The sequence below is a fragment of the Mesoplodon bidens genome (assembly GCF_964165515.1).
Source record: "Mesoplodon bidens genome assembly, chromosome: 5".
Classification (NCBI taxonomy): domain Eukaryota; kingdom Metazoa; phylum Chordata; class Mammalia; order Artiodactyla; family Ziphiidae; genus Mesoplodon; species Mesoplodon bidens.
Genome location: NC_138161.1, coordinates 3,812,905 through 3,835,875, shown reverse-complemented (window position 1 = coordinate 3,835,875; position 22,971 = coordinate 3,812,905). Strand labels below are relative to the sequence as shown.

Sequence of the window (22,971 nt, the reverse complement as noted above, 5' to 3'; positions counted from 1 at the left end):
CTACAGAGGAGCTGGGTGTGCCTGGCAAGGGTGTTAACCACTCTGGGCCTCCATTTCCTCGCCGTAACACAGGCTTAGGACCTGAATTACTACTTAATGCTGCTCTGAGGATCAAATGAGATAATTAACTACACAATAAGCACAATGCCAGGCACATGGTAAGCATGCAGTACCTCACCCACACACACCCTCATACTGGCTCTGACTGTGAAAACATAACTTGCTTAATTTCAAAGGCACTGACATGAATTCCATATTGTGTGCTTTGCCTAGTTTTGAGGGATGTTTGTAACTATGCAGTATAACCTGGGAGTAGCAGGGGAGGGGGTCAGTACCTTAGTGTTACCCAATTTCTCACTCAAACTTCCCAAGTGATATCTGGACTTATTGTCTCACAAGGGCCACCTCTTTCTAAACGCAGACATAAGATGGAACACAAACAAGCATTTCACAGTAGCCGTGAGACTCCAAACCTCAGTATCCTCATCAAGATCTACGTTTCCCTTTTGGGCGTTACCAAACTCAGGTCCTGCTGCTCACCCTCGAAAATCAATACTCGAGAGGCAAGTGTTGGTTAGAAAGGAAAGTCGCTTTAATCAGAAAAGCTGACAACCCGGGGAGAAGGCGGACTCATGTCCCCAAAACCAACTCCAAAGATTCTGCTCGGCCATGAAAGTTTTTAAAGAGAAAAGGAGAAGAAATCTCAGTTAATCACTGAGATAAGGGGTCAGAGTTGTCGCCATCCCCCAGTGTGTGCAGGCTTGTGTGCAGGCCTGTTGACTTCTTGTGGTCTTTCTTTAGATGCTCTCTTGTTCACACAGTTTGTTCACAGGCTTACTGACAGGGAAGCTAAGGAAGAGATCTGGTCCTCCATCGATATTAATTACTTATTCTTCGTTTTTACTTCTTTGATCTAGGAAAGAACCAACAGGCTAGGCAAGGTATTGTGTAATCAAAAGATTGGACAGGTGTGCTTAGGCCAGAGACGCGTAGACCATGGGGGTGTCTGGTTTAAGGTTAGTTACAGTACAGCTCTGCTAAAGTGACGAGAGAAGGGGCATCTCCTGCAGAGAGCTCTTGCCTTCCAAAACCTGCTGACAGATCCCCCTTGTCAGAGCGTCATCCCACTTCTGTGGGTTCATGGGGGAAGGTCCATCTTCTGTAACTTCTTCATGCTGACATAGGATGCCATATTCTCGGCGTGGGAGAAGTTGACGTGGGGCACCTCTTTGCTGACAATTTTAGTTGCCTGCTTATGTCCATGGGCAGAACAAGCTACAATTATTGGGTTGGCCAAAAAGTTCTTTCAGGTTTTTCCATAACACCTTACGAAAAGACCCAAATGAATTTTCTGGTCAACGCAATATTTTGATGCCCACAAAGACAGAGATTATTATGTGCGATAGTGTTAATCCCGTTCTCTTGAGGCCAGTTCTCGGAACTGTGCTAACCATAGATCCAGTACTGCTGAAGATGAAGCAGCTTTGTCATGGCTACAGTCTGGTCATCATGCAGTCAGCTTTTTCCTCCGGTGGCAGTTACAGTATCTGTAAAACAACTCAGGAATATGCATCAGATACTGAAAGATTCTGTGACTCTGTTATCCTGGTTATTAACAGCTCAAGCCTATTCCCTTGTGACTCCGGGAGGCCTGGGAGACTTCAGCTTCTCCACAAACAAGAGGCAGGGGCATGGAGGGGCCTTTGTACTTGGAGGGGGAGGGGGTGTTACATGATTCTGCCCGGTTCCCTGGGTGTTTCCCCAACACCCACTTGTTTGCTTAGTCCCAGGCAGGTGGGGGTAGCCTGTGTATCTTACAGAATAGTGGAAATTGTTTGTGCTGTGTGTTTCCAGATCTCTATCCTTTGTAGTGATTTCAGTTTTAGGGGAAAAAGACATAGCCAATAAATACTCAGTAACTAGATGACTCTGCACAACATCTGTGCCCTTTGAGAACCCCTTTAATAGCTAAGTTTCAGAGAGATGTGGGGTGAGAATTAAACCAGTAGTATTTTTATTGACTCTAATCCGATGTAAAGACATTGAATTTCAACCTTAAAAGGTAAGAGTCCGTATCGGTCAGTTCTCCAGTTACCTCACGTCCTCCACAGCGATACAGTGTCCGTGCATCTGGAGGTGCTAAAACCAGACCCAAGATGAGGGCTGTTTTTACGGGAATGAAGTGCTGTGTAATTCTATTGCATATCTCAGCAAACCTGCTGAGTCCACTGCCGGGGTGAACCCCTGCTCTCTCTCTCTCAGGGCGTGATCGAGTTCTCTCTGTGTCTGCTGTTTGCCAAGCTGGTCAGCTATACTTTCCTCTTCTGGCTTCCACTGTACATCACAAATGTAGGTGAGTACCTGTGGCTAGCCTCACAGCTGGGAGGTTCTGGGCAGGGTCTGTGATCGGGACTCCCTTTTATCCACTGGTGTCTACAGTCTTGGAAAGGAAAGGGATGCATGATGCTTTTGAATCAAACAACATGATTAGTAGAAATGTACAGACAAAAAGAATTCAGACAGCCACGTTTCATTGCCATAATGATAACCTGGATGGGGTGTGAAGGGTTGACACGGTATATCCCAGCTGTGGCTACAAATTCCACGGGGTTCTTCCTATCTGGGGCAGCGTGCTTTTAAATGTAGGCTGCATTGGACTTTGGGTCACAGCAGCTGGTGAACAGGAGCAGAGGCCTGAGGGATCTGAGATAAGAAAGGCTGAGGAACTGGCCTGGAAATTGCTTCTTGGAGATGAGCTCTAATTCTGGGGAGCGGACAGTTTGTCTCGCATTTCCAGTCCAGCAGGGGCTGAAGCTGGAGATTCTGACAGAGCAGACTCGCCCCGCAGTAACGCCCACTCCCTGTCCCGTGCGTGACCACACGGGAAGATGGGCAGGGACCAGCAGCTCCTCCGGGGAGAGGTCCTGTGCAGGGGCTGCAGCCGCGGCTAAATGGGGACAGGGATGGTCAAGGAGGGCCCCGAGCTCTGGGCCCCGGGGTCAGGGAGTGTGAGGACAAAGCAAAGAAACCAGGGTCCCCAGGAGGAGTGGGCTCTAGCAAACGTGAAAAGAGGAGACATTTGGGACATGGGGGCTCCAGAGAACAGACCAGTAACTCCTGGCAGTGTCGTAGGACCAGCAGAGGTGGATGTGAGCCCGAGGCCAGAGGGCTGAGTTTCTCGGGGATGGAGGCTGTGGAGGCGGTGAGGAGACCACCCTGTGTTAGCAGGGACCCGGTCAAGGAGGGGCTTCGGAGCTTCCTTCCCGGGCTAGCGACCTCCACTCGTTACCGCAGGCAAGGCGCACGCAGTGTAGACCCGTGGGCCCTTGATAGGCCGGCCCTGCGCCTTCCACCCCAGCGGTCTCCTGTGACTGTGAAGGGCTCACATCATGAGTTACCGGCATTTACCACCTGAGGGATCGTTTGAAAGGGGCAGAGTTCCCGGTATGTGCCGTTCGGGCCTCTAGGAAGGGCACGACCTGACTCACAGGCTGGAGGCTCCCAAACCTCCAGGCGCTGGCCAGCCGGAATCCAGCTTGAAGCTCAGGCTTTGTGCTAAGTCCAGTGATGGATCCTGAGCTGAGTGTGAGGACACCTCGGTCTCCTCCTCTGGAGGAGAAGGTTCCAGCGCCCCCACCCCCGGCCTGAACGCTGGGGGTCGTCTGGTCCGTGTCCAGAGCGCTCTTGCAGGCCAGCGCCTTCCCCAGGTGGTGCCCCCCACAGGCCCTGCCTCGCCTTCGGGCCGTGTCTGACTTCACGGCTGCCCCGAGGGGGACCCTGAGCAAAGGCGGGGTGATGCTTAGACCGAGCCAGGGAATCCTCACCTTACGGTTAAGAGTGTTCGGTTTCCATCCTTTCTATGTGTCTGCCTGCAGAGTGGACTCTTTTTCTCCCTTCTCCTCTGTAATTACTCCCTTGACCTTAATCTGATAATGGATCTAATAACTGCTGCTTGGTTTAAACCATGCTTCTGAAACAAAAGAATGTTGTGTGAGGCTCGCGCGCTGCTGCAACTTGCTTGCGGTGACGCCCTGCTGTCCCGTTACTAGATCACCTCGATGCCAAGAAGGCCGGGGAGCTCTCCACCTTGTTTGATGTGGGCGGGATCTTCGGTGAGTTCATTTTTGTTCTACTTTGACTAAAGCCTTCACCACTGCGGCGCTGCGAGAAGGCCCGTGGCCCGCACGCTCTTTGAGTGGACTTCCAACTGGGAGGCCCCCGAGCCGGGCCTCTGAGGGCAGGTCCCTCCCCATCCTGGGCCGTGAGCTGGTGCTCCCTGGGGACCAGGGCACGCCTCACGTGGGCGACAGACGGGCGGTGTTAGGACCCTCACAGGCAAAGGGGCTTTGAGGCCAGCCTGAAAGCCGACCCCTGGACCTAGGTGCCCTTGGGTCACGGGTCGCCAGCGCTGAGGCAGCTTCCTGCTCACGGGCTCTGGAAACGGGTCTGGAGAGGAGCTCGTTCTCTTCTTGCCGCTGCTGCAACGCGGGTCCTGCTCCCTCTCCACGGGGTCCTGCCCTGGCCACACACGCCCCTCAGGACCCTCCCTCTCCCTTGCAGGTGGGATCCTGGCAGGTGTGATCTCCGATCGACTGGAGAAAAGGGCCTCCACCTGCGGCCTGATGCTGCTGCTCGCAGCCCCGACGGTGAGAGCAGCCCCCAACCTCGTCAGGGCCCCTGTGCCTCTGGAAACAGCTTCTCTGTCTTCCCCCCAGCACACACGCCAGCTGCCCGGGCCCCCTCCTCTCAGGGCTCTGGTTTCTGGGAACTGGCATCACCTCAGCCCCAGTCAGTGCCCCCCGCCCCCTCTCACTCTCCCCCTCCCCCATGCACACTGCACAGTGCTCACTGCACACTCCCTGCACACTGCTCACTGCGCACTGCACACTCTCCCTGCTCACTGCTCCCTGCACACTGCTCCTTTCACACTGCACACTCACTGCACACTCCCTGCACACTGCTCACTGCTCCCTGCACACTGCTCACTGCACACTGCACACTCCCTGCACACTGCTCACTGCTCCCTGCACACTGCACACTCTCCCTGCACACTGCTCACTGTTCCCTGCACAATGCACACTCCCTGCACACTGAACACTCTCCCTGCACACTGCTCCCTGCACCCTGCACACTGCTCTCTGCACACTGCACACTCTCCCTGCACACTGCTCACTGCTCCCTGCACAGTCCTGGGGCCTTGGACACTGCCCAGCACAGACACTCAAAGAACCTTGACTCAGAAGTGCTGAGTGTGGCCCCCTCGCCACCCAGGCCCTGGTGTTCAGGACAGACAGCCTGGGAGGGGACACGGAGCTCAGGGGGAGCTGCCCCAAAGCCAGGCCCCTCCCCTGGGAGCTCAGAGTGGGGACACCCCCCTGGGTTCCCAGCTCACAGGGTGATCAGACCCTGTGTGTCTGAGACAAGCCTGGGGACAGTTTGCCGAGCACTCTGGATGCCCGTCTTTGGGTAGCCTGCCAGGGCGGCGTGGCCTTCCTTCCTTTCTCGGGGTTTCCACTGTCTGGTTGGCTGCCTGAGAATCGCTTTTCAGAAATACAGATTCCTGGGTAACCTCTCAGCTAGTCGTAGTAAACCTTTGTCTTTCTCTGGTTTTGACACCGTTCACAGCTCTACGTATTTTCTGCCATCAGCAAAATGGGTCTAGAAGCCACCATCGGTGAGTCTATGAGGCCTTTCTTTTCTTTCACACACAGTTTTTTTTTGTCCACACAGCCTTGTGAAATGAAATTTAAAATCAACAACGAAGCATGCAGTTTGTGCGATGTGGCTAAAATTGTCCCCGTGTCCCTCTTTGGGGGATGGGGGGGCAGATGGGAGGGGCCCATAGAGACTTCTGCTCCCAGACCTGAGGCCTCAGGTTTAAGGGCCAGCGTGGGAGGGTGCAGGCCCCTGGGCTGGGGCGGTGAGAAGCTCTGGGTGCCCAGTGCAGGAGGCACTCAGAGAAGCCGCACATGCCCCGGAAGGCAGCAGGCGGGGCTGCGGAGACTTGCACCCCCAGCATCACCAGCCCAGGGGCACCGTCCCCTCTTAGCTGCTCTGTCAGCTGCCATTCTGGGCACAGTTGCTATCTTTAACGTCCTGCAAGGAGCGCTATCAAATTGTGGCTCTGACCCTGAGTAACTGCGTCTTCTGTTGTCACATGACAGCAGTGGGGCTTGGCAGGGATCCCGTTAAAGTCATCCAGAGGGCAGGTTCCTGATCCAAGGAGACCATGGAGTTTCCTGGGACCCCTCGGTCCAGAAGCTTCCGCACAGAGGAATGTGAACCAGAGGATGGTCTGGGAAAGTGAGCCCAGGGGACAGGTTATGAGCTCGGTGGCCCCGCCCAGGCGGAGCTGGGCTGTGCAGCTGTGGGTGCAGAGAGGAAGCCCTGTCTGCTGCAGACGAGGCTGTGGCTGGTGGTGGCATCCAGGCGCTCACCCGCGTCACGTCTATGGTCACATCTGTGGTCCCGTCTGTGCCCGGGCACCGGGGCTCTCGGTTCCTCTTGCCTTTTTTTTTTCTTTTTTTTTTTTTGCGGCACGCGGGCCTCTCACTGCTGTGGCCTCTCCCGGTGTGGAGCACAGGCTCCAGACGCACAGGCTCAGCGGCCATGGCGCACGGGCCCAGCCGCTCCGCGGCATGTGGGATCTTCCCGGACCGGGGCACGAACCCGTGTCCCCTGCACCGGCAGGCGGACTCTCAACCACTGCGCCACCAGGGAAGCCCCCTCTTGGCTTTTGACAACAGCTGCTGCCCGTCAGGTTTGAGCAGGCGGGGACCAGGTCCTCTGAACAGAGCTTGGATCTTTGGGAAAGTGTGATTGGACTTAGAGACACCTCAGGGCAACTTTGAAGGAAGATGTTTGTGACGCTTGCCCCAGCAGTGGCCACTCCCCACACCGGCCTGCGTCCCGACCCGTGTGTGATGCCGGGGTGCCCACCTAGGGAGTAGCTAAGACGGTAGAGGCTCTCCCGCAGGGCCCTGTTCTTCTGGCTGAGTCCCCGCTCCCGGTTTCTGTTTCCCTCAGCCATGCTGCTCCTCAGCGGGGCCCTGGTCAGCGGGCCGTACGCACTGATCACGACCGCCGTCTCCGCCGACCTGGTGAGTGCGGGCAGCTCAGCGCAGAGCCGGGGCCAGATGCTGCCCGGGGCGGCCGCCCCTTCCATCGTGACGCGGTGGTCTCTGTTAGTTAAATGGTCTGTTTCTAGAAGCACTCTTTTGCAGATGACCAGTAAGGATGCCAAGAGTCTTCTGAAGCAAATAAGGGGACATGGCAGTCCCATCCCATAAACAAGCGGGCTGAGACGGTCTGAGGCCCGAGGTCCGAAGCCAGCATCTGGCTCGCTCCTCTGAGCTGCCCTGGCAGCCCCGGAGGCTGGTGGCCGTGTGCCCCAGAGCCCCCCCTCGGGGCCTCAGCAGAGTCCAGCCCATCCCGGGTGCCCCCTCTGTGCCCAGCTCCCTGCTGGTCTTGGGGACTTCAGGGACAAGCCCGGTGGGGTCCTGGCCCTGGGAGGACATACTCCAGGTAGTAGGCCAACATGGTAAAGAAGTAGTTCAGGTACAGGGTGGTGAATGCCACGGCAGGGCCACCCAGGGCCTTGGAATCCACAGGGGCTCCTGACCAGTTCTCCCTGGACGGGAGGCTTCTTACAGATGACATTTGACTGTCGACCTTAGGGGCCCTGAGAGAGCAGGGCTGTCTCATCCACCTGATAGGAAAGACGGTCATTTCGTGTGGTGGCCACGTGCAGACATCTGAAGGACACACTGCACTGAAATACAAAATCCCCTGTTAGAAGGTAGTTTCCATAAATAAACGGGAGAGAAGAGGCAAGTGTCCTGCACAGAAGGGTTTATGCAGGTCCTCTGCCCTGGGGGAGGAAGAACACCTCCCCTTTCCTAAGGGGCAGGCTGTGCACAGGGATGTCCTCCCACAGAGGGCAGCGTGGGGAGGGGGAAATAGAGTAACTTCTCAGGGGAGACACCTGACAGCCCCACCTCCGCCAGGGGTCACCATCAACACCAGCAGGTGTGCACTGACACACGGATGCCGGGTAAGAGGTGATGAGCACGGCCCTTCACGTCCGTGGTCCCCCTCCCAGAACCCACACCCCATCCAATCACAAGAAACAAGGAAAGTCCCAGAAATAAAGTCTGAGAACCTGTCACAGCCAAGAGGAGCCCCAGGAGACACAACGACTAAATGTTATTCAGTGTCCTGGGTGAGATCCTGGGACAGAGAGAGATTAAATTAGACACTAGGTAAAAACCCAGGGGGTCTGAATACAGTGTAGATTTTCGTGAGTACTGCTTCGGTAGTGGGTCATTCATCATGAGAAACAGCCGAAAGGTGTAAGATGTTAACACAGGGGAAAGTGGGAGCAGGGTTTGCCACACTCTGCTCTCTCTTTGCAAATTTTCCGTGACTCTAAGACTATTCTAAAATTAAAAGCGTATCTAAAATCATGAGCAATTGCTCTGCTGTTGCTGGGACGTGTTTCACATTTGTGTTTCCCTCTCTTCTAGGGGACTCATAAAAGTCTGAAGGGAAACTCCCACGCCCTGGCCACCGTGACCGCCATCATTGACGGAACTGGGTCTGTAGGTACGTGGATGCTTTTAGCCCATGATTGTGGCCCTAGGGGAGACACATCGTCACATCCTAGTTAACAGATGCCCAGGATTCCAGTTGCCTTGGTGATATCAGGACCAGCTGGCCTTCTTAAAATGTGAGCAGATCAAAAGCACATGCAAACCCAGAGCAAACAGGTGGCTGGCCCTGCCTATCCTCTTTGTTCGGATGGTTCCAGAGGAGACCTGCGCACGTGGCTGGCAAAACAAGGTTTCCTCGGTATGAAAGGAGGTGGACCCAGGTTTTCTTCCAAGCCGGTGGTGGGCAGACTATGGCTCACGGGCCGCTGGGCCACTGACTGTTTATCACAGTTGTTTCAAGGGAGATAGAATCTTATTTCAATATAAATGACAGGTGAACTTGTGGGTCCCATGGCGCACAAGCCTCCGGGTGTTACCAGCCCCGTTAAGGATCTTGGAGAGAATGCAGTAGAATGTTCTGGAGGGAAAGGGAGCAAAATGAGCAACTCACCGCTCTGAGCTGGGCAGATGGGAGCTGGTAAACAGCAAGCCTGTCCTGATCCGTGAGTCAGAAGGCTGACAGCAACGTCCTTGACCTTTGTTGAGCCTCTTGGGAGGAGCACACAGACCGCGGGACCCCTCCCGCCAAGACCCCAGAGCTGCCTGCCCTGGGCTCCTGCGTCGGCGAGGGCCCCTCTCTGGAGACACGGGAACTGAAGCTGGGAGATGGGCTGGAGTGGCCCCGATGGCTGCTGCGCAGGATCTCGGTTGCATCCTGATGTGTCACCTACTGCCCCAGGCCCCTGAAGTAGGGGGACAATGAGGGCAGGCCAGGTGGGGAGGGGCCCTGGGGGGGTCTGGATCACCCTTGTAGCAGTAAACCAAGCGCTTCCCAGACAAAAGCAGCTCTGTAAGCACAGTTCCACCCGATACTGGCCTCTCCGTGGGCCCTCCTCGGTCCACCCTGTCTGGGGTGTGCGGACCCCTCCCTGCCCAGGCTCAGGGCCTCTGCCCGCTGGCCCACCCTCCTCTGGAGCACCGTCCACCTGTCTGCTCTGTACTGTCCTCTCTCCCTGCACCTGAATGGAAGCCCCAGGAGGACAGGAGTTTGTTTCATTCTCGTTTGTACTCTGAGCCCCGAGACGGTGCCTGGGATAGAGCAGGCACTCAGTAAGTGGGTGAGGAAGGAATTGCCCGGTGGCTCTAAGACGGGAGATCGCAGGTGGGCTGGGCAGTCTCCCATCCAGGCTGTCGGGTTCGAAGATGCGGGGCCGGGTAGCAGAGGCCTCAGCCTGCACGGCTCCGTGGGACGGGGCCTCCCCAGTCCCTGCTCGTGTTGCACTGTGACAGTGGTCACCACTCTGATGTTCTCGGTGAGACCATCCCCTTGGGGGCACCTCTTGGGAATCGGGGTACAGGTCTGGGGTTAGGGAGGTGGGGCAGGGGGCCGTGCCGTGTGACGGGTGTCCGCAGCCTGCCAGCACGCCCCCTCGGGCTCACATGGCCCCTGAGAAGTTTCCCACGGCCTGGAAGATGCGCCGTCGGGAGACTCCTGGGCTGAGCACGGCTCTGAGGGGCTGTGTGACCCGGCAGCATCCTCTCTACCTTCTGTCCACAGAGGCCTCTGTCTGAGTCAGTCCAGCGCCCACTGTGACACCCTTTTCTGAAAGCAAATTGGGAGCTTGGCCGGCAGCCCTGACTGCATTTTAAAGCAGAAGATGGGGGGTTAAAAAGAAGGAAATTATGGGGCTTCCCTGGTGGCGCAGTGGTTGAGAGTCCGCCTGCCGATGCAGGGGACGCGGGTTCGTGCCCCGGTCCGGGAAGATCCCACATACCGCGGAGCGGCTGGGCCCTTGAGCCATGGCCGCTGAGCCTGCGCATCCGGAGCCTGTGCTCTGCAGCGGGAGGGGCCGCAACAGTGAGAGGCCCGCGTACCGCAAAAAAAAAAAAAAAAAAGAAGGAAATTATGAAGTAGCCTAAAAAATACATTTTTCTTGATCTCCTTCTCAAAACAAGAGGGAAGCAGAAGTCCTTGGCCCAGGGTAGAAACTCTGCGTCTCTAATCGGGGGCAGGCTCTGAGCCGCGGGAGGCACCAAAGCCCAGCTCTGGATGCCTGTCACCCCTCACAGAAGGAGGGCAGAGGCTAACTCAGGCCATCCCTGACCTCTGCGCTCGCTGCAGGTCCTGCATCCGGGGTCTGGCTGAGACTGAGACTCCATGGGCTCTGGCAGCCCCAGTGCACCGGGACAGGGGAGGTGGTCGCCATGGAAACGGCATGCAGGCATGCGGACACCACTGTGTCTCCCCCACTGTTTCTCTGCCTAAGTGCTGCCCAAGTAGATGGAAGCAAAGCCAGGCTCAAGCGGGAATGCACACTGTTCCAGCAGAAATTTTGTTCACAAGGGCGTTTACCCTGATGTATTTATTAGATGTTGTAAATGTTGGTTCCGACGGAGACAGCTCGACTAATTGTGGACAGGCTGGTGCCTTCTCGCAATTCACCAGAGCCAGACGGTTGCAGGGACACCAGTTCATGTGTGTGGTGCGTTCGCAGGGTTGAGAACGGCATCCCGGTGGGCTGCAAGGCTGGCTGTTTCTATATGTTTATGCAGAGCGATTAAATAGAGCCCTGACTTTCTTCAAGTTAATTTTTATTTTCTCAAAGTAACACACAGTGTTACTTTAGAAACCAGATAGCAGTCTTAGAAACTTGCTATAATGCAAAATGCCAGCCCCCTGCCCACGCCCCCTCCGCCCCCTCTTTCTAGAAGCCACCACTTTCGACCAGTCTTTCCAGTCTTCCCCACAAACACATTCACAGGTTTCTTGATCCATCACCTTTCGACCTTCGCTGCTGTCCTCCTGGTGAGGAAGCTGGGGACCCTGCTCCCCAAGCCCCTCCTCTCCTCCTCCCCAGCCATCCTGACTGCTTCACTTCGCTCACTCTTGAGCCCAGAAATAAACTTTAACTGCACACCCTTAATATGCACATTTTTGTTTTTCCCCAAAGTAACAAATGTCCTGTTTTCCCTTTTGTTTACATTTCTGTCTCAGCTGTTCCTTCCTCTCCAGCATGGCCAGCAGCCTGCGAGGGCCCCTGCAGCCACGTGACCCCTGTGCTCTGCCTAGGACATGGCTCTCATCCCAGAGCTGCTTGTACCGCCCTCCTGCAAGCCCCTTTCATGTCTTGCCCACGGTGGACCCCTGTTTCCTAGATCCCGTGTTTACTTCTCCTCTTTGGTGGAAAACGTCTCCTAGTAGCTTCCGAGGAATAGTTTGCAGGAGGCAGATTTGAGAGCTCGGGAGTCTGTGGGGTCTGGATTCAGTTCTCTCCCTTGGTGGATAGTCTGTCTGGGTATAGAATTCTAGCTGAGAGTCCTTTTTCTCCAGAATTCTGTCTTCTAGCTCCCATTGTCACCACATAGAAGCCCGTTGTCACCCTTAGCCCAGGCCTCCACCTCTGACCTCTGGTCTTTCCTCTTGGAGGCCCCCGGGCTCGCTGTACCTCTGCAGCCTCTTTGTATCCCCCATGCCCTGGGCACCTGGGGCCCACCCAGTCCGGAAACACATGCCCTGCATCCCTGGGAAAGTGTGCTGTGTTTTCTCTTTGACGAGTCTCCTCTACTGTTTTTGTCTTCCTAGGAAACCTATTCGTTGGATGTTTAACTTTCTGGATTCATCCTTCAATTTTCCTTTTTCCTTGCCTGACGATGTCTTTGAGGTTGTCCTCTACTTTCTCAGAGATGTTCTTGGCTTTCCTTTCCAACTTCCGTACTGAACTTTTTAGTTCAGGCATCACAATGTTATATTCATTAGTGTCATTCTGCCCTTTTAGTGCATCCTGTTCTTACTTCTTGGATGCGGTGTTGTGAGATTGAATGCTGTGAAATTGCTGAAGTTGGATGGTTTTCAGACACAAAAGTGGGAGTTTCGCATGATTCAACTTCTTTTTCTGTTAGTTCTCGGAGGGTATGACATTTTCCTGGGAATGTTCTTCTCCACAGTTTCTTTATTTCCTCCAGATTCCCCCTCCTCCCAGCTTGTTTGCTTTCACATTGAGGCTTTCCTCTACACAGGTGAACCTTGGCCATCCCGTCATATATTCATATTTAAGACGGAGCCACTAAGAACTCGTCAGAAGCCCTTTCTGCACGGGGGGCATGTCAACTGCTGGTCTTCGGGGTCCGACTGGGGTCTGGAGGAGGAGACCGCCCCCAGGACCCACAGGGGTGTGACCTCACTGCCACTGGGAGGCAAGGTTAAGCTTCTGCTCTCCTGGGGGGTGGGTGTGTGTGGGGGGGGTGATCACTGTGTAGTGATGCTGAGGAGGAGAAACCTGGGATCAGAGGGGCCGGAGGGTCGTACCTAACAGTTCATTATAGAAGAGTCTCAGCCAGATCCCGTTTTCTCCTCCTGCCCCCCCTCCCCTGCCTCGTGCACTTGGGCAGTCTGGCTCTGAGCTGGGAGTCCCCGGCCCCTTCTCGTGAGCAAAGAAAACCGTGCCAGTCACGCCCTTTAAATCCCATCCTCAAAAGCAGTGCCTTCTCTCATCCACCCGTCTCCTTGTGGGTTTTAATTTTTTTTAACTCAGCTATGGTTCATCCTGGGGTGTTCGGGAGGGAAGAGATAAGCCGTGTGAACAATCCACGTTTACCTGGAGTCCTTCTGTGACTTTCAAAAAACACGATTGCTTCTCCGATTGTAAAAGTAGTAAGCACGCTTTGTGAGCACTTAGAACAACACTAGCACGTCTAACATAAGAAAGACCCTCATCATCCTGTCTCTCAGCAGTTAAATCTCAGTAACTTGGTGTGAATTCTCCGTGCTTCTTCCTGTTGCAAGCCACTGAACCATCCTACGCGCGTTTCATAACTTATTCCAGTCTCTCTTAGGAAAATAAACAACTGCTGCAACAAACATTCTTAAATGGATATCTTTGGATATTTTGAGGAATATTTGCTTTTTTTTGTTTTATCGGGTTTTTTTGTTTGTTTGTTTTTGCAGTACGTGGGCCTCTCACTGCTGTGTCCTCTCCCGTTGTGGAGCACAGGCTCCGGACACGCAGGCTCAGCGGCCATGGCTCACGGGCCCAGCCGCTCCGCGGCATGTGGGATCTTCCCGGACCGGGGCACAAACCCGTGTCCCCTGCATCGGCAGGCGGACTCTCAACCACTGCGCCACCGGGGAAGCCCTGTTTTATCGTTTTTTTAAAAATTATTTTGACATAGTTTGAGACTTACAAAAAGGTTTCAAAAATAGTACAAAGAAATCACATTTGCTTTATCATTCCCTCTCCCTCCCTCTCTCTCTCTTTTCTCTGTCTCTCTCTATACATACACACCCACACACGGGCGCATATGTATACACACATGCGTATATACTTATGAATATACACGTGCATGTTTTTTCCCAAACCACTTAAGAGTAAATTGCAGACATGCTGCCCCTTTTACCAATAGCTATGTATTCAGCGTGTATTACCCCAAAACAGGGAATTCCTGGTATAACCCCAGTACAATGATCAGAATCAGGAAGTTAACAGTGGTACAGTATTAACATCTACGAACCTTATTCATATTTAACCAAATATTTTTATAGCATAAGAATGTCTAAGGTTGTGCATTAGGTTCTGACTACTTTATAATAATTTTTTAATGGGATTGTTGGGTCAAAAGAATGGTTATTGTAAAGTGAAGACACAGTTTTAGATTTGCGTCCAAAAAAAGCTTGTACCAATTCTGCCTTCACCAGTACAAGTACCAGGCTTTTTTATCCCTTATCAATCTGACAGGTGAGAGTGAAATTTTAGCGTTTAATGTGGTTTTTCTTTTTTTGGGCCATGTGCCGTGGCTTGCGGGATCTTAGTTCCCCAACCAGGGATTGAACCCGTGCCCCCTGAAGTGGAAGCTGGACGTCTTAACCACTGGACCGCCAGGGAAGTCCCCTTAATGTGCTCTTTTAAGTTAGGAGTACGGTGTTGAGCACCTTCCTGTATATTTACTGGGCCTGGGTATTGGGTAGTCACGGTTCCAGAGTTTTCTGCACACAGCACCACGCGTGTCCCTTTGCCTCGTTCCAGGAGCAGCGCTGGGCCCGTTGCTGGCCGGGCTCCTCTCCCCGTCAGGATGGAGCAACGTGTTCTACATGCTGATGTTTGCAGACGCCTGTGCCTTAGTGGTGAGTCATCTTGCTTTTCACCCAAGCAGCTTTCACGAGTGTCTCTGTGGCTGTCCACCAAACACCAGTGGCACTTTTTCCTGCAGACTCCTGTGGCTCTTGGCAGAGTTTGGGCCGGTGACAGACCCCTAAATGTTCGTGGTCCTAGGCCCTTTCTCTGGTTTAAACAGATGTCCGAAGCAGCAGCAGGTGGTTTCCAGCAGGATGGGAAAGAGGCTGAGAGGGGGCTCGTGTGTGCCTCGGGCGGGTTCTTGAGCCCCTCTGCTCTGAAGCGTCCACCTGTGAAGTGGGCAGAATAACAGCACCAGGGACGGGATCACTGTGGGGATTAAAGGGGACGGTGCACCGAGCTGGCCTCCCACCCGGTGCCACGACTGCTCCCGTACCCCTCCTGCCCCCAGTCGGCCGCACTGGGGAAGCGGCCAGTTCCCGCACCCAAAGGGCTGGAGTTCAGAACAGGAGCCAGGGCCGCCCATGCAGCGCTGAGCACTGCGGTCTCTGCGCCCCACGTGTGTCCCCTCCTGCACACGAAGGTCGGAGGCTTTCCCCGGCATGGAGAAGGCCGGTCCCGACGGCACAGCCCTGCAGCGGCCACCTGCAAGAGTGGCCACCGCGCCCCCCGACTGGTCACCCAGCGTAGGGTCCCAGACCTGAAGCCACCGTCTCCTCCGCATCACCCGGAAAACCGAATGTTGATCCCATTACAAATGAGCTGAGGATCTTGGAAACATCAACCCATCAATTAAATGAAACTTTTATATTTTCATTCCCGGAGGCCCTAAGACACAGCTCCCCCCATTTCATACAGAATCAAATACCGACTCTCAACTTATGAACCTGTTAGGTGTTAAAAGCAGCTCTTCAATTAAGTCCCCAGATTATTTCCGCCAAGTAGCAGTGAAACTTCCATCGTTATGGCTGTTTAAGGCTGAAAACACTTCAATTTCAGAAATACCAGGTAATATATACACTAAACTTCCTTTTAAAGCACAGCTAAACTCGTAAGAAAGGAAAGGATATCCCCAGGACCCCAGAATGTAAAGATAACTAAAATAAGTACCCAAGCTGATGCTGGAGCAGCCAGGGTGAGTCGTCGGTCTCAGGAATTGAGGGGCTGGATGGTTATGCCTCCCCTCCCACAGCCCTGGGACTAAGAGGCGAGGTGCTGGGCTGGCCCAGGATGCAGAGCTGGAAGTGGAGACCCCTCGTCAAGCCCGGACCGTCGGGGGTCCCTGCGTGTAGTGAAAGCATGCGCGTTTGCACACTGGTACAGAAGACAGCCAGGATCTGTGCCGTCTCAGCCCACACGCCAGACTGGGGGGAAGTCTTCCCTGAGAACTTTTAGCCATGGACCTGCTTACAGTAACCTCCCTTTTTTTTTTTTTTTTTTTTTTTTTTGCGGTACGCAGGCCTCTCACTGCTGTGGCCTCTCCCGTTGCGGAGCACAGGCTCCGGACGCGCAGGCCCAGCAGCCGCGGCTCACGGGCCCAGCCACTCCGCGGCATGCGGGATCCTCCCAGACCGGGGCACGAACCAGCGTCCCCTGCATCGGCAGGCGGACTCTCAACCACTGCGCCACCTGGGAAGCCCTAACCTCCCATTTTTTAACTTAGCATTGTGTAAATATTACATAACACCTACAAAAAAATTAAGTAAAGTTGGTTCTAGGGTGGTGATGTACCTGGTTCTTCGGCAGAAGCAAATCCCAAACCATGTGAGAGGGACAAAGCTCACCGCCCACTGCGTGGGGTCTCTAACACCCAGCTGCAGATGAGCTCACACTCCCAAATCAGGAAACAGTAGGAAACGGCCTGCTGTGATGGAGTGACACGCACAAGAAACAGACCCCCAAGCGGCAGGTAAAAGGGTTATCAGATAAACTGTAAAAATAAACACTTGTAACATTACTAAGATGATCATACTGAGTGAAGTAAGTCAGAAAGGGAAAGGCAAATACCATATGATAATACCTATATGTGGAATCTAAAATATGGCACAAATGAGCCTATCTTCAAAACAGAAACAAACAGGCATAGAGAACAGACTCTGGTGGCCAAGGGGGAGGGGGAGTGGGGGAGGGAAGGATTGGGAGTTTGGGGTCAGCAGATGCCAACTAGTATATATAGAATGGATAAACAACAAGGTCCTACTGTAGAGCACAGGGAACTATATTCAATATCCTGTGATAAACCATCATGGAAAAGAATATAAAAAAAGATTGTCTAGGGCTTCCCTGGTGGCGCAGTGGTTGGGAGTCTGCCTGCCGATGCAGGGGACGTGGGTTCGTGCCCCGGTCCGGGAAGATCCCACATGACACGGAGTGGCTGGGCCCGTGAGCCATGGCCTCTGAGCCTGCGCGTCCGGAGCCTGTGCGCCGCAATGGGAGAGGCCACAGCAGTGAGAAGCCCACATACTGCCAAAAAAAAAAAAAAAAGATTGTCTATATGTGTATAACTGAGTCACTTTGCTGTACAGCAGAGACTGGCTCCACATTGTAAATCAACTAGACTCCAATTTAAAAAAGATGAAAAAAAAATTACTAAAGATGGCAAAGAAGGACCTGAATTCATGTGCAAAGAACAAGAACTAAAAAAGACAGAGCTGGTGACACACAGGTATAAGGAAATCATCCGGAATGCAGCCCAGAAAGAGAAAGATGGAAAATACTAGGGAGCAGATAGAGATTGGAGGCTCAGATGAGACGGCCCAGCACCGTCCAGGAGGAGTCCCAGAGGAAGAAACTGGAGAACCTGAGGTCGAAGCAGTCGTTGAAGAGAAAGGAGCTAGGTGTGAGGGGTGTGGGAGAGGGTCCAAGCGGATTTGTGGTCGCCAGCGGACGGCACACTGGCTTGGAAACCCCGACTCCAGTTACTTACAGGAAACTCACCTGAAATGTCAGAAAGGACGAAAGGGAAAACACATAACAGGCAAACAATAACTGCGAGGCTGAGGCACCGGCTAGGTTAGATGAGAGACTACAGCCAGAATCGCTGCGGGAGATAGAGCAAGAAGGACAGTCAGCAGACGGCCGGTGGTTCCCCTGAGGACAGTCTTTTCAGCCTTAAAGACCAGACACGCCTCTTCTCTTCTGGGGTCAGTAGGCCAGTTTCACCTCCTGCCACGTCTGAGGCTGGAGCTCCACGAACCCGGCAGGTGACCCTGGGGGCCTGCGGACTGTCTGGCTGTGATCACGCCTGGGGCCCTGCTCTCCGAGCCCCGGGCCTTCCCCTCTCCCTCTGGCCCCCGTCACACGGGGCTGCAGTCACCTGGGTGGGCTCTGGGGCCAAGAGGCCCTCTCCCTGCTGGGCAGTGCACACAGACGGCCGCTTCTGTCACGTCTGAGAAGTTGGTGGGGCGACCAGCAGGCCCTGAGGTGGCACGGCCGGGGAAGCTACCCCAGGAAACAGGGCTGCTCCAAGGGTGGCCGGGCAGCCTCCGGTGCCGCTGGCTGCGAACCCTCGCCTGGTCCTCAGTCACCCTAGTCTCCCGCAGTGTCACCGTGACCATGGGTCACCTTGTCCTCACTCTCTGTCTTTTTCCCATGTGGACACTTTATGACTGGACTGGTTTCCTTTTAAACAGACATCCTTCTGGCTGGAATCTGTCCTAAGGGCTTTATTCCCAGGAGCACGGCCTCCGCAGTGACACACGGGACTCAGTGCCCAGCAGCCCTACCTGGCCCGTGGGCAGCTGTGCGGGGCACTCCCGCCGCTCTGCTTGAGGCTTTTAAGTTCTTTACGTTCTGAGGAAGAGGCCCCTCCGTGGGCAGCCGGTTCCCAGTGCCCCACGGGAGAGCCACAGACACAGTGACCTTGAGCGCCCGCTGGGTTGGGCTCCCGGGGGGCGGGGCTGCTCCGGCACCCTCCCGGTGACAGCAAGGCACCACCCCCAGGGTCTCCCGGCAGTAACCGTGGCCTTGTCTTTGCTCTGGGTGCAGTTCCTGCTCCGCCTCATACACAAGGAGCTGAGCTGCCCGGGGTCGGCGACGGGAAACCAACCTCTGTAAGTGCGCCCTGTCCCCTGCGCCCTGCCCCCTGACCCCTGCGCCCTTCCCCCTGACCCCTGCGCCCTGCCCCCTGACCCCTGCCCCCTGACCCCTGCGCCCTGCCCCCTGCCCCCTGCGCCCTGCCCCCTGCCCCCTGTGCCCTGACCCCTGACCCCTGACCCCTGCCCCCTGCGCCTTGCCCCCTGCGCCCTGCCCCCTGCGCCCTGCCCCCTGCGCCCTGCCCCCTGACCCCTGCGCCCTGACCCCTGACCCCTACCCCCTGCCCCCTGCGCCCTGCGCCTTGCCCCCTGCCCCCTGCTCCCTGCCCCCTGCGCCCTGCGCCTTGCCCCCTGCCCCCTGCGCCCTGCCCCCTGCCCCCTGCCCCCTGCCCCCTGCGCCCTGCCCCATGCGCCCTGCGCCCTGCGCCCCTCAGCCCCTGAGCGCCAGCCTGGCCTGTCTGCTGCCACACCTGCTTCTCCTAAAAGACCACACCTCCCCCGTGGCCCCTGGCACCGCACGCCTCATTCACGCTCATTTTTCCTTTCCTAATCAATACCTGGTGTGGATACGATCCCGGCAATCTCTCCTCAAAATGGAGGGAAAAAATGTGGGAAATTTGCCTCTTTTGTTCTGTTCTTTGAGCTGCAGCTTTCGGACAAACAGAGCAGCTCCCAGGCTCAGCCTGCCTCTGCTCCGCCTTCCTGTGTCCTCTCCCCTTTTCTGTCCCCAAGGCCTCAGGATGGGAAGGGAGAGGCTCCAGACTCTGCGCTTGGGGCATGCATTGAGCGCTGCAGGCTGGGTGACCAGCTGCTGTTTCACCCTCCTCTTGCAGGTTTAAGGAGCACTGACCCCTCGAGTCCTGTGGAGGGAGGCTGGGCCAGTCCTCCACAAACTGTCTTTCAAGGAAGAGTTCAAATAAAGGATCCTGTGTTGAAAAGAGTGATTTACCCTTGCCTTTTGCACATTCACCTGGGAAAGACACACAAGCCACTTTGAGAAATCCTGGTACTATGTCAGCTGGGCCGTGGAGCTCCCCGGCAGTGGTGGAGCAGCTCGTGGGCAGTGCTGGCTGCCACCCACTGAGCCCCACGCACTGGCACCTTGGGGCGCCGGGTGCCCCCTCCGCATCCTGCGTGGCAGCGGCCGGGACTGGTGTGCGGCGCCCAGGGGAGCCTCGGTCTCTCTCAGGTATTTCAGCGCGGGATGTCGGAGTGGGTGGAGCTCAGATGGCAGGAACGTGCCGGGGGACAGTCAGGATGCTGCAGGCGGTCGGGGTGCGGACAGCAGAGACACCTCTGTGAGGACAAAGCTGACGCCTGCATCAAAACCAAGACAGAGCTCAGACCCATCATGTCACCCAAAAGATGTCCCCAGCGCTTCCCCCTGCTCTGCACCCACCCGGAAACGGTCCAGGGTGGACTGCGGTGAAGCCGTCAAAGCCTGTGGACAGGCTGGAGGACAGACGGCCGCCCCGGAGCCCCGGGGGTTCCCGTCACTGGAGCCCCAAGGGCCCCGAAGCCACTGGCCCCGGGTGGGGTCACGGGGGGGACGCGGCGAGGCCGGGCCCCCAGCCCAGCCCTCTGTCTCCCCCATGACGCCACGCACAGACCTGGGCCTGTCCTTGGCGACACAGCACTGGAGCGGATTTATTTATTGAAATGGGTAATGTGTTACAGAAGCTTAGGGAACATACGTGGCATCTTGTTATTGATTCAGACAAACTCCGATTGTTCTCTGACCACTTGTTGCCTCGGGTGTTGCCTCTCGGTTGTTGACCTTTGAAATAAAATGTTTAAAAAAAAAGCAAACTCAGGCAGAATGTCGGTTATTTCTGCTCACATCTCCGTAACATTCAAAAAAGAAAACTTCCAAATAGAGCCTCGGGCTCTTGGTTTCCTCAGGGTCGGACATGGTCCGTGGTTTTGCAGCTGGAAGCAGAGACCGTTTCCAGCAGAGAGGGGGTCACCTGCTTGCGGACAAGTCCCCAGTCTACACAGAAGGTCATGCCCAGGCCCCAGCAAAGCCAGTGGCTGGAGATTTTGTAAATCATGTGATGCAAGGAATACCCCAAGGTTTATCCTTGACGATGAAATGTCACACCGGCAGGGGCAGGGCTGCACTTGAACACTGCACAGTTCAGGGCAGGCTTTCAGACGTCCTTCTTAAAACAGGCATCTTCTAAGGTGACACACGTCTCTGTCAGACAGGGTGCCGCGTGTTAACACCTGTGCACTGAGAGGCAGACTGTCCCTGGGGCCGTGGTCAGGGTCTGGCCGTAGATCACGGCCATCTTGTGGTCCCCGCTCTCCAGTGGAGGGCAGGCGAGGTGAGGGCTCTTCTGAGCACTGGTCCTCACAGGGAGCTTGCTTTTTCATTAACCAGAGTTACTTACACACTTGGAAAGTTTCCTCCTCCTAAAGATAAAATTTCCATCGACGCCCAGTGGATTCCGCACCGTTTAGCGCACACGGTTCCCTCAGCCTCATCCTCCTGTCCCTCCGGCATCCTGTGTTTCATCCTCTGCCTCTGGCCCACACGTCATTCTCCCTCCCTGCCCTTAAGGGCTGTAAGCCACCTTCTCGCCTGGCCTCCAGGGATCTTGGTGGCCTATGCTTGCCTGTGCCCTGCAGGCTGCGGCCCTCTTGCTACCATACGGCCTCTGTCCTTCTTTCTTTACTAAATTGCATCAACAAGGGCAGGAGAAGACTCGGAGCTCCCGCCTCAGAGCACAGTTCTGTCTGGGGCCTGAGCTGCTCAGATGCCCAGGTGAGGTCTTGAGCTGACCCAATTCAATTTTGCACCTTCCCCGAAGAATAGCTACCTTCTGTTGTGGTTCAGCAACAGAAAGCTTTTTAGGAGGCGATCGTTGTTTTTCCCAGCCCAGGGCACTAAGGTATTAGAAGAAAATCTTCCACAACCCACAGAGGAAGAGGGACAGCTGTTCTGAGCCTGCAAAGGGACAGCAAACAACGCCCTTGGAGGGGAGAGTGGACCCCTTTAGAAAAGGAGGCTCACACACGGCTATTTTTTTAAAGCCGCTTGGCTGAAGCATTCTCTGTCCATGATGGAAGATTTCATCCTGACTTTTAAGGAAAAAAGTATATGATTTCAGTATAAAACTACATCATTGTTTCATTCCGCGCTGTAGCTGGGATAATATCCTTCTGCAGATAGCCAGCCGTGGTGCCTGCATGCTTGTATTCATGTGGAAATGTAACTCTGCCCTTCTTGATTTATATGTCAGTAAGATTTTCCTATTCAAATCCATAAAAAATGCCCAGGATGGGCTTCCCTGGTGGCGCAGTGGTTGAGAGTCCGCCTGCCGATGCAGGGGACATGGGTTCGTGCCCCGGTCCGGGAGGATCCCACATGCCGCAGAGCGGCTGGGCCCGTGAGCCATGGCCGCTGAGCCTGCGCATCCGGAGCCTGTGCTCCACAACGGGAGAGACCACAACAGTGAGAGGCCCTTGTACCACAAAAAAAAAAAAAAAAAAAAATGCCCAGGATGATTGAAATGCAAGCTTGTGACAGGGGCAGTGAAGGAGCCAAGGGCAGGGCTACAGCCCTCCAATCACAAAGGAAAGAGAAACTGGTCCTAGAAACTTGCCATAATAAAGAGCCCCTCAAAGTCAAACACCAGAACCCCCTCCGATCACCAGCTTGTAAAAGCCAATAAAAATAAATCACTGGAAAAAGAATACAAGTCATAATTTTTTATCATTAGATTCAATACACATACAAGCACTCTGCCACATTGCTGTGGAAGTTTGTGAATGCTGACTCCCCTCTCTGCTCACCCTTTTTAAAAAATTTTACTGGAGTACAGTTGATTTACAACGTTGTGTTAGTTGCAGGTGTACAGCAAAGTGATTCAGTTACACATACACATACATTCATTCTTCTTCAGGTTCTTTTCCCATATAGGTCATTACAGAATATTGAGTAGAGTTCCCTGTGCTCTACAGTAGGACCTTGTTGGCTGTCTATTTTATATATAGTCGTGTGTGTATGTAAATCCCAAACTCCTAGTTCATCCCTCCCCCGCAACCCACGTTTCCCCTTCAGTAACCATCCATTTGTTTTCGAAATCTGCTCATCTTATCGTGAACTGTAACCAGTGACCCACCAGACAGACCCGGAATAGCAGGGAAACTTGCAGGGCAGGGAGCTGCGTGGCTGCCCCCACCCCGGGGATGGGGGCTCCAGGGTGGATGGCT

The 22,971-nt window shown here is 54.7% G+C and overlaps 1 protein-coding gene across 3 annotated transcripts in view; it reads left to right on the top strand.

Annotated features, from left to right (window-relative positions):
• The window catches only part of SLC37A1 (solute carrier family 37 member 1), a gene marked incomplete at its 3' end in the record, with an annotated part of 68,378 nt that extends 47,830 nt beyond the window's left edge, over positions 1–20,548 (top strand). For 2 of the 3 annotated variants that reach the window (XM_081235226.1, XM_081235225.1), the window contains exons 12-18: positions 2,263–2,353; positions 4,050–4,112; positions 4,561–4,646; positions 5,626–5,674; positions 7,027–7,100; positions 8,526–8,604; positions 14,672–14,901. In XM_081235226.1, the coding sequence (XP_081091352.1) occupies positions 2,263–2,353; positions 4,050–4,112; positions 4,561–4,646; positions 5,626–5,674; positions 7,027–7,100; positions 8,526–8,604; positions 14,672–14,901 (672 nt within the window). Of the gene's footprint in view, positions 1–2,262; positions 2,354–4,049; positions 4,113–4,560; positions 4,647–5,625; positions 5,675–7,026; positions 7,101–8,525; positions 8,605–14,671; positions 14,902–18,706; positions 18,772–19,586 lie in introns of those variants that run through there. The other variant, XM_081235227.1, reaches the window with a different exon arrangement.
• Between the last annotated feature and the right edge of the window lie 2,423 nt (positions 20,549–22,971).